This window comes from Eptatretus burgeri, chromosome 4, assembly GCF_056783735.1.
Source record: "Eptatretus burgeri isolate ZD-2024b chromosome 4, Ebu_testis_v1, whole genome shotgun sequence".
In the NCBI taxonomy this organism is placed as follows: domain Eukaryota; kingdom Metazoa; phylum Chordata; class Myxini; order Myxiniformes; family Myxinidae; genus Eptatretus; species Eptatretus burgeri.
Genome location: NC_140964.1, coordinates 90,002,095 through 90,014,172, shown reverse-complemented (window position 1 = coordinate 90,014,172; position 12,078 = coordinate 90,002,095). Strand labels below are relative to the sequence as shown.

Genomic DNA, 12,078 nt, shown 5'->3' with positions numbered 1-12,078 from the left:
GTGTCTGATGAGGATGCCAGAGGTACCGGATGCATGTCGTGGGGCTGGAAGAAGACTGACCAAGGAATGGTACCCCACTGGACAAATCTGTCCGAAGCCTCTGTTCATTGTCAAGAGCTCCTTCACTGTAACTGGCAAAAACGATGCAGTGGGAGATGCAAGTGTATTAAAGCTTCCCTCCCATGTACAAATCTGTGTGCTTGTGATGCACAGTGCTCTCAGGATTGAAGGAACATAGCATTGCTGGACAGAATTTCTTCTGCCTCTGTGTGTCAATAAGCTACATATGAGCCCTTGAAATTAATAATTTGCAATATTTACATTGTCTAGCTACCTTCTATGACGCCTCTCTGGGGTATATAAACACAGACAAGAGGTAGACCGAGTAAAAGATTTAACATCTGTAAATACTTCAATTTAAATGTTGTTTAATCAAAAATGATGGGAATTAAACTAATTAAAATACCATTATTAATTATTTAAATATCTTTTTTTAGATGTAAACTCAATTTCTTTGAATCATGTATGAAATATGGTGATATTAAAGCATATGCAAGTTATATCTAACATAATTTGATGGAAATGGTTGTTTTTTTTATACTGATTAATTAGCGTTTGGCGGCCAACTTGGATTTTGCTTAATTACACCCAAATCTGAATTCGGCCAGTTTGGGTCCCGTTCAAATATTAATCTATATATAAAAAACTCCCTTTGTGCCAAATGGCATGTTGGTACCCACTTTTGCAAGATCATTTCACCAATTTACCCCACTAAAGCGATTGAGTCGACCAATCGAATGTGGAAACACACAGGAAGCCGATAGAATCACGTAGACCACCCACCCGAGTAATTTAGTGCATCCTTCGTAATCCTGTAGTTGACGTCATGTGGGTTACAGGAGAATTTTTAGGGGCGTTCCCGAAGAGGTTTGTTTTTTAAATTTTACATTTTACAGAATGAGTATTGTGAAAAAAAATATTGTCAGATCTGAAATCACGATGAAAACTCCTATAGGACATATATAAATGAAATTTCAGTACTTTTGCATGTCAGGGGACCTTTAAGTCCCAACCCCTTGGAACATGAACCCGGGGGTCAGACGGACAGATGGAGCCGATTACAATATCCACCCTTCTCTTTTTTCAAAAGGAGTAGGATAATAATCTGCACTATGGTGTGTGTGTGTGTGTGTGTGTGTGTCCATTTTTCTGAGAAGGCCAAATGTATATTTGTCAAACTTTCGGAAGTTCATCATTGAGTGTTGGGAAGCGTTTTCGACCCTCAAAAATATATAAATAAAGCCCCCCACATTACCCCCACCACAAATCCTCAACCCCCCCCTGAAAGTCCCCACTCTCTCCCCTTTGCCAAAATCTCAACTTTCCCGTACCAAGTCTGTCCCATCTTTGCTCTCCCCCCCCTCCTCCTTCATCCCACCGAACCCCAACTCTCTGTCCTCCCCTCCTCCCACTCATAAAAGGGAAAGGGTATTCTTGCATGGATCATTATATATTACACACACACACACACACACACACACACACACACACACACACACACACACACACACACACACACACACACACACACACACACACACACACACACACACACACACACACACACACACACACACACACACTTTGTTTCTTGTGGAGGGACAACCATTATTGAAAGAGCGATGTAGGGATGGTTTCACATGATCATTTCTTGTGACCATCCCTACCTTGTTTACATACTTTTTGGAGAAACATCCCTGTATATTGTTTTCATTTTTCAAAAAAAGAAGTTTTTTTTATTACTTGTTTATTTAAGAATTCGGATATTAATCATGACTATTTTCTTTACTCTGCGTACCTTTCGTTCATGATAGACGTGTTGTTCAGGTATTAAATGTGGAGAAACTCAGCAGTACTCTTGATTGTACAAACCTTTTTCTGGGCGGTGTATAGTAGACCACTTCCTCGACTGTTCCATAATGAAACATGCATTACCTCATTACTTCCGCCACCGAAGGTGGATGGTGGTTATGTTTTCACCCCTGTCTCTGTCTGTTTGTTTGTTTGTTTGTTTGTGAATAAAATGTCTAAAAAAAAGCTGTGGACAGATTTGGACAATTTTGTGGAGAGCTTGAGTATTTGACAAAGGATGAAATTGTTAGATTTTGGGTAAGATCCAGATCCGATAGTTTTGTAAGTGATTTTTCACCTTTAAATGATAGGGCTAAAATGACATGTAGCACGATATCTCAAAAAAGTTATGGATGGATTCGGACAAAACTTGGTGGATGAGTTGGTTCGGTGACAAGAACAAGCCGATAAAATTTTAGTTTGAGTCTGAATTCAGATCCAGCCTATCGGTGGGACACAAAACTTATGCAGAGGTATGCGCTCGACTGAGTGCCCTTCTAGTTTCCTCTGTGATCATCAAAATGTAGCTTGATTTTCTCAAAAGCTACCTTTGTTTATTGATAGACGACGCGTTGTTCAGTCTTCAAATGTACAGAAGAGGCCTATGAAGTATGAGACCCATACGGAGGTAACAAAATGGCGGCGATTTGATTTCGAAGCTCCGCCCTGAATGGACGGACGGATGGACAGACTGACGGACAGACAGTGGCTGAGAATGTATATGTATGTATGTATGTGTATATATATATATGTATATATATATATATATATATATATATATATATATATATATATATATATATATATATATAATGATGTGTCATCCTGCCTTAAAGTCTTAAAAAATGCTGTCATCCTGGTGTGTCATCTTGCAGGCAGTGTGAGGCATCATTGTGTGTGTGTGCTGTATCTTCTGGACAAGCTGATTAACAGTGGAAGTGGAATAAGTGAAAAGGCATTTTTTTCTCAACATTGTGATAATAATGGACATTGCACTGATTATGAATTTATCTCTCGTGCTGAGTGCCCATTCAGTCTGTTGTCTTTCTGTGCTGTCTGCATATCTGCATCTCACATTCTTTGCACTGCTTGGTTAAACTGTTTCAGACTAATTGTGGTTTGGAAAAATCAAAGTACAAAATATTACTTTCATTTCATGCCTTTTGATTAATTATTGATCACTCAGATCAATGAACTGCTATCAACAACAGCCATAAATAATTATTCGGGTAGTTCAAGGTTGATGTTGACTTTTTATTTGAGAAAATCCAAAATTACAGTTGATGAAACTTCACATATTTCTCTCAAGGTAAACCTTGTCCCATCAATAGTTTGGTACCTTGATGCGATCTGTGTAGAAATATTTTGGGATGGGTAGACAGCCATTTCTGCACATGTGCTTTAGCATCTTCGTCACGCATTCATAAATGTAATGGCCGTACATGCACACGTTTTTGTTTTTGTCCACAAAGAAGTGAAAATCAAAAGGTGACAAGTCTGGACTTGTATCCTGGACTTGATTTCGAACTTCAGATAACTAATCTCTGCTGAGAGTAATGAAAGGTTTTATCAACTGAGAGTAGACAAAGGTCTCATAACTCTGTGGGAAACAGTCATAAATATATTTTTCAAATTGGCCGCTGATGCAGACAGAAACTAGATGTTCGTCATAGAATACTTACCCCACACAGTCTTTAGAAGGACTTGGTGCGAGCCAACTCTTCTGGCTGCAAATTTGTAATTAAAAAAATTAATTTAAAATCAAATGGAAGACCAAATAAAATAGGTGCTGCATTGTCGTCGTCAGAAGGAACCCGAACAAGTAAAAAGTAAAGACGAAGTCATCAGGGACACCTGGATGGGACTTGGAGTTTCAACTGCGACTCCTCTACCCTCAAACCCATCCAGGCATAGCCAAGTGAGCCTTAAAAAAAACAAAAACAAATTCTGGCTGTCAGATCATGCGTAATTCTGAAGTTTCACTTCGATTGATACAACTGTTCAGGAGAGAGAATTTTAAAAAATATTTTCCTTCAAACCAATGTGGCTGCCAAACCATGTGACCTGTCAATTATTCATGAACACCCTGGTAGACCTAAGGCTTGGGGAACATGTGTTTGAAGTATCCCCTCGGTCTGTCTAGCCGTTCTGGAGAAGATTTTGAAGGTTTTAGGGTAAATCCAATTTGGCTTCCATACCATGTGCTTCTGACGTCTTACGTGGGGAACTTTTTGTTGTCACCAACCCAACTCAGCACTTAGTTTTGTCATAATTCGTCCATAGCTTTTGAGATATCCTGTTCACAGACAGACAGTGGTGGAAACGCAACCTCTCTTCACCTTTGGAGGTGGAGGTAACTCTTCTTCTTCTTTCGGCTGCTCCCGTTAGGGGTCGCCACAGCGGATCATCCGTATGATCCGCATAGTGATTTGGCACGTTTTACGCCGGATGCCCTTCCTGACGCAACCCTGGTCGCCTCTTACGACACAGGGATATGGTACACCTATTCTAACCGGGGCATTCACCGGGCCCAGTACACTGGTACTCACTTCGCCGACCTCGGAAGGATGACAGGCTGAGTCAACCTCCTGGTGTGTATTAATTCAAGCGGCCAACGGGGCTTGAACTCGGGACCTTTTCGATCCCAAGCCGCTACCCTAACCACTATGCCAACACCAGGCTGGTGGTGGAGGTAACTGGCCCTCACAAAATATAGTATCCTGCTTCCAATATCCAGGTCCTTTCAGGTCTGGTGGTGTCAAGGTCCGATGCTACACCTAACTTTCACTGACTTGATTGAATTTTTTGTGATGATGAATGATTTTTTTTTATCCACACTTCAACCCCGACATCTAATTCTTATGTTGTTTCACTTCTGGAAATCCAGTGATTCTCCAAGACCAGCTGTTTAACACATTTCTTTTTTTTTTGTTTGCTTGAGTGATAGCAGTTTGTTGCATTTGAGAATTCTCAAATGTTGCTGACTAAATTCACAGCCATTTTTTAACTCATTGCACCATTTGAACACACATTTCTACTTGAAAGATTATGCATCATTGAATTATGTAGACAGTCCCTTGTCAATTGCAGCTTATTTGATGTCCTCCTTCAGTCAGACAGGATAGCTCAGAGGTATTGCATTTACTTTTTACTGGTCTTGTCTGGGTTCAATTCCAAACCTGACCACAAGTTGGGATGTTGTATCATAAAATGCTCTGTTTTGGAAGGATATTAAGCTGGGTGTCCCATCTGTCAGCATTAGTTTGTGGACGTCAAAGATCCCTTGATGGCTTTTGAAAAGAGTAGGCAAGTTATCATCAACACCTTGAACAAATTCCAAGTTTCTGCCACATTTCGTCAAATATCAGGCCTGGCCAGACTGTTCGATAAAAGATGTTGGCCAAAGACCTTGCCCCGGCTGACTACACAATATGGGAATATTTGGGTCATTGCTCAATAATTCAGCATTCAACTATTATTAGCTGATCTGAATTCCAGATAAGGTATTGTCATTGTGCACTGTCCGTTTGTCCATCCATCTCCTATTTCGACTTCTTCGTCCAAACCGCTGGGCCAATCTGGCTGAAATTTGGCAGAAAGGTTCCGCTCCTGACTGGTAATGGGGATTGCAAAGCTTGTTCCAGTCACATAACTTTGTCGGTCAAAATGGCAGACTTGGTAAATTCCTTCAAAAATCTTCTTCTCCAAACCCATCAGTCAGAATGCCGCCAAATTTGGGTTACAACATTAGGCTCGGGTAGGCATGGTATATTGCGGAGGTCATGCCAATCACGTGACCGAAAATGTGCCAAAATGGCGGACATTATGAATTGTTGGGAAAATCCATAAATTCCTTTATAAATCTTCGTCTCCAGACCCATCAGTCAGAATGCTACCACATTTGGGTTACAACACAAGGCCAGAGCCCAGATAAGCTCCAGCTCCAGTGGTCCTATCTTTTTTTTCACATGTTTGCAATATAAAGTCTTCGTCAACTTTGAACGGCCCGAGTAATGATGTGGGAATAACAAAACTATTTTTGATGGAGTATATTTGTTTGTTTATTTATTTGTTCATTTGTTTATTCATTCAACCCTTTCATTCATTATTTTATTAATTCATTTGTACTTTATTTAATTTTTTTGCTATAATAAAATGTTTTTAGTTGACATTTGTGGCTATTTGTTGGTTAATGCATGCTTGATACATTTCTGTTTTGAATTGTCAAATTCCAATGTAATACAGTATTGTCAAAAAGATAAATGGTCAAAATTTTACAACTGTTAGAATAAGTCGGCCACCATTTTATAATCACAGCCAAGCAGTCGTGTCACGTTTGCCAGCCTGAAGCGTTTGATATTAAATCAGGCCTTAGATATGCTTGTGGTTATTGTCACAAGCCTGGATTTTGTCCTGCAGAATGTCACTACCACCTCCAAAACAACCAGGCTGCATATCGAGAGCTATCAGCATCTGCGAGGTTCTTATGGATAGCAACTTCACTCAACCATGCCAGCGTCTTGGTGCCATGGTTGCTTTCAACACTTTCGATGAGTTTGTGAGGTGAGCACAGCTGCAACATACTGCAACATACTGCAACATAGCCTGTCTTGTGCTCATACAGTGTCTCACCAAATCATATAATATCATCATATCACACACAAATTAACCATGTAATGAACCCTTCATATGTTAAATTGTCATAGCCAGACGTCCCAGACTTCCAATGAGCTCGATTTATATTGCAATTGTCTCAAAAGAGATTTTTCATTGAATTGAAATTTATGTTTCTTTTAATTTTGGCTTCTGAAGATATAGCAATGATAACCTGCAATGTTTAGTGGGTGGTTTAATATGAATGGTCAATTTTAGTTTGTTGAAGTTTTATGTATACATACTGTACATATTTTCTCTAATAGTTCCCACCTGCATGTCTCAATGTCATGTACATTCTCATGATATGTTGTCATTTGTATACATCACGCATGCAATATCATGATGTGCATGATTTGTGAACTATTGTCTGATTGTATCATATGTCAATTGCTGACAATCCAAACTGCATGAAAAATATGTTTTTCCCATCATGTTGATGCTTTGTGACATCTTTCACAAACCATCAAATGTTTAATGAGTTTTGAACCACGTTTCATGACGATATCCACACAACATACATGCACAAACCCGGGAATTTTGACCCTTATTAACTCTAACCCATCTAGTGTAGATCACATGAATGTCACCTTTTAACATCTGCACTTCATAGTATATATGAAAAAAATCTTTGCCTTGATATATATGGATTTCAAAAATATTTGATGCTTTTGATTCATTCTGCATATTCCAAGTGTTAATTTTTCACAGTTAAAATACGCGGATGGTGCATTATATTCAGGAACTTTGATGAGGTGATGAAGGGATTTTTGCTCTCTCCGTCGGAGAGCCCAATATTTTTGGAACCTGGACGCTCATCCTTGTATGAAGAAGAAGATTCCAAGGTATTCTGTGGTTCCAAGAAAACAATAAATAGCATTACACCTGAGTTATTGAGTCACCATTGTATAGATACCCATATTTATTTTGCAGCCAGTTTTGCAGATGTCAGGGAGCTGTTTGTTTCGGCATCAAACAATTTTGGTTGAAAGAAAAAAAGTTTATTTTGTATTTGTTATATATATATATATATATATATATATATATATATATATATATATATATATATATATATATATATATATATATATATATATATATATATTTATGTTTATACATAAATATATATGTATATATTGTAAGTATATATATATATATATATATATATATATATATATATATATATATATATATATATATATATATATATATTGTAAGTATTGACAAACATTGCTTCCCCATTGTCTTGGGTCACTCGCCTGCATTTGTTTTTTTCATATATTTATGTTGTTACAAATTTCGCCCGCCCGGCATGCGATCGGCCACATAACTCAAATCGCGACGCGTCGCCCACCGGAACGGACAATTCAGTCGTGACCCTCTTGGAACTACCGCCAAGGAGCTCGCCACGGGTGGGGGTTTAACCTCACCACAACCCAGTCCGCATTCTACCCGCGCGCAATAGGGTGAATTGCCGAATGTCGATATACCTAAGTACCCGCGCGGGTAGCGTACCGAGGAGTTGTACCACGCCGCAGGTCGACTCCGGACACGAACCGCTTAAGCGGATCATTCCGTGCTGCAGGGATAACCGAGCGGAGTTATCGCCAACTTCGACGGTTCAGATTATTTTTGGGTGTCAACACCCACTACCAATCCCTTCCGTCATGCAAGATGGCACTTTCAAACGAAGGAAAGGACGCAACGAAAGGGGAAAACAGTTCAACAAGCATGTAGTTTATTACACACGCAGACAAGGCACGGATTTACAGCCAAACAGTGAAAGCAAGCACATATATACAGTCATACAGTAAAAGCAAGCAAAAGTTAACACCAAATAAAGCAATGTACAAGCACTTATTCAGGTTTACTTAAAAGACTGGCGCCACACACACATTTACACAAAAAGCAAATAAAAGCCACCCTCATAGGCAAGGGGGGCAGACAGGTCCGTGGACCAAATGTACGTGGGACCTGGGTGAGCGGCCAGGTCCACGAGACCGAAGGGGTCTTACCCGGGCCCTCGTGGCGCGATGGCAGGCTAGCCGCAATGTCAGCGTAACGTGCCTGACTCCGTGCACCTGGCGTGGTCGGTGAGCTCCTTTAGGTGTGCGTTGCGCAGGCACGTGTTGGTCGGTCGACACCACGGTTGGGGACGGGGAGCGGACGGGGTTACCAGCGCTATCTCAGCGCGGATGGGGGAAATTGTTGATGCTCGGGGTGGAGAGAGGGGAATGGCGGACGCTCCGTCCCGCTAGGGGGGCCTTGGGACCGCACCGACTCCGGCAAACTCGCCCCTAAGCCTTCTTCCACGTCCCTGCTTTTCTCCGCGACTCGTCCCTCGACCTCAACTCCGATCTCCGTCCCCTTCGCCGTCCGATTCCCGCAAACACACGACTCAGACTCCATGACCTCCATCTTCACTCGACCAGCCAGCCCAGCACACGCTAGTCGCCTTGTGCTCGCGTCTTTATTGACCGGGGGAGGAGCGTGTATGTAAATTCGCGGATCAAAACGTGCTTTGAGGCGGGGCCACGCCACCCGATGTTCAGCCATTGGTCGGGCAAAAAGGGACGTGAGCCTTTCTTGATCCGAATTTCCTCCTAAAAGGAATCCACATGCATCGCACTTGGGGGCGGGGCCACACCACCCGACGCTCGCCCATTGGATGGAGGAAAAGGGGCATGAACCTCCCCTGATCCGATTTCCTCTCCCGTAAAGGCATCCATTTGTACTCGCGGCTCGACGCGTTCGGCAACAATCACCGAACGGGCCCTGGACAGCACGACGTTCGGTGTTGACAGGTGGTGTGGTTGATGGTTGTGGAAAGAGAAAGGCGAAGGTGGTGGGGGGTTTGCTGTGATGGTTTGGTTGTTGGCGGGCGTCGTTTGAGAATGGCGGTGAAGCGATGTTTGCGGGATGGAGTTGTGGAGGCAAAGAGGCGAAGGTGGCGGTGTTCGAGTTGTTGGGGGATTATTGGTCCAAAATAACGATAGAGAAAGAAAAACGGCTAACTCAAAGCGTCGCAGCCCGGATGAATCACACATATTCCCTCTAAACAACGCGTGTGGACTAACTACACATGAACTTATCGATATATCTAACCTGAGGACCTTTCTGGTGTATTGCACATTTCCACAGCTGTAACAATATTTTCATTTATGGATGTTTTCTGACAGTTTTGGGATTTTTTTTTTCTGGTGCATCAGCTTCAATTTCCATCGGCATGCAAAATTTCTATGCTTCCCCATTGTCTCGGGTCACTCATCTGCATTTATTTTTTTCATTTATTTATATTTTTATTTAAAGATGCTTTCCAATGGTTCTGTGATTTTGATTTTTATTCCAGTGTATCAGCTTTGACGTCCATTGGCATGCAAAATTTCAATGCTTCCCCATTGTCTCGGGTTGCTCACTTCCATTTTTTTCGTTTATTTATTTTCATTAATTTATATTTTCATTTATGGATGTTTTCCGACGGTTCTGTGATTTTTCCCGGTGTACCAACTTCGATGTCCGTCAGCACACAAAATTTCAGCTTTCTACGTCACCTGGAAGGTACTGAACTTTAATATCAGTCAGTGAGTGAGAGGGGTTAGAATGAGGTGAGAATGAGCGGAGGGAGGGAGAATGAGTGGTTAGGATGAGGGGGGAATGAGGGGGGTGATAGAGAGGGGCTGAGGGAGAGTGGGGAGATAGAAGGGAGAAAGAGAGGAGGGAGGGGAGCAAGGAGAGAGGGGGGAATGAGTAGAGGGGGGAGCGAGGAGAGGGGGAGCGAGGAGAGGGGTGAGTGGGGAGTGAGGAGGGAGGCATAGTGAGGAAAGCGGGACGGGAGCGAGGCGAGAGGGAGAGTGAGGAAAGGGGGTGGGGAGGGGAGGCGAAGGCAGTGAGAGGTTAGAGGAAGGGAAGTCAGACGTGTGGTGGAGTGTCAATTACGATTCATACTGTCACATAAAAATGATTCTGCATCAAATAACAGTGAAGATGGAAACAAAATAATGTCTGTAATCCATTTTCTTCCGGTCATACTGTCAATACCACCAAGAGACAAACACTGCCCGGACATCTCTGGAGATAAACACGGTCCAGAGACAAATACTGCCTGGACGCATCTGGAGCCAAGCTGTCCGAAGACAAACACCGCTCGGACACATCCGGAGACAAACTCCCATCCAGACATAAACACCGCCCTGACACAAACTCCCGTCCGGACATAGACACCACCTGGACACGTCCAGAGACGAACTCCCATCCAGGCACGTTTGGAGACAAACTCTCATCCAGGCACGTCTGGTGACAAACTCCCATCTGGACATGTCCGGCAATCAACTCCCATCCGGACATGTCTGGAGACAAACCCCGCCTGGACATAACCACTGTCCTGACACATTTGGAGATTTGCTTTCAAAGACAAACTCCCGTCCAGACATAAACACTGCCTGGATACGTTCGGAGACAAACACCGCCCAGATGTGTCAGGAGGCAAACTGTCCGGAGACAAATCCTGCTCAAACGCATCTATTGACAAATTCCTGTCTGGACATGATCACCGTCCAGACACGTCCGGAGACAAATACCATCTGAACAAGTCTGGAGACAACCCTCACCTGGACATAACGACTGTCCAGACATAACGACGATCTGGATACGTCCAGAGACAGACAGACAGACAAAGAGAGGGGGGGAGGGTGGGGGGTAGTGGACAAATCAGAGAGAATATGCTATGCTATATGAACACAACACAACACAACACAACACAACACACCTGGTAGGTCTCTTTCACCTCATGAAACGTCGTGGAAAATTAAACTTCACATTTTCAGCGAGCCAGCCACCACCTGTTGCACCACAGAACAAAACGTGGCCAACACACACGAGTGGCTCCTGAACTTTTTTCAAGTCGATCGATATCGTATTCAGTGACAGTGCGAATATTGCAGAGCACCCGCAAGGTTGCTTAAGTACTCCAGCAAAACAGTTGATGAGGAACGGCTCACTCAGCACATGATAAGCAATCACCGAACCATTATATTAAACATACACCTCCCGGAGACGCGCAAAATGTCAAATATATCTGAATTAGAAAAATTAATACTTTTTTCGGAGTCAGAACTGCTGATACTTTCAAGTCTGGAGCTTACATTTTGTAATTCTGCTTCGTTTCATATATTCTCTCGGTTATTCACATGCGCAAATGAAATAATGGCACAAACGCTGGCGTCTCCATTCGTTTATATGCATGCCAATATACCCAGCGATTTGTAGCTATGATGAACAGGCATTTGATAATATGAGTGAGGAAAGTGAAAAACAAAAACTTTATTGGAAAGAAATCTTTGTGGCCTGTTCCAAGTCAAAACATGGTTGAGCAGGCCAAAAAACATGGCAGCTTCAGACCCCAGCGAGGTAACTTAGGAAATGCCTAAAGACCCCAGACAGCGAGGTGGCCGAGGATCACCTGATGAAGGGTATAATTAAATAAGGCTGTTAATTAAATTCAAAAGTTGTGTTTAA

General features: G+C 42.3%; 1 protein-coding gene across 3 annotated transcripts in view; it reads left to right on the top strand.

Annotated features, from left to right (window-relative positions):
• ACACA (acetyl-CoA carboxylase alpha) overlaps positions 1–12,078 on the top strand; it is a 355,968-nt gene that overhangs the window by 193,431 nt on the left and 150,459 nt on the right. For all 3 annotated transcript variants that reach the window (XM_085879260.1, XM_085879257.1, XM_085879259.1), the window contains 2 exons: positions 6,331–6,474; positions 7,307–7,409. In XM_085879260.1, the coding sequence (XP_085735386.1) occupies positions 6,331–6,474; positions 7,307–7,409 (247 nt within the window). The remainder of the gene's footprint in view (positions 1–6,330; positions 6,475–7,306; positions 7,410–12,078) is intronic.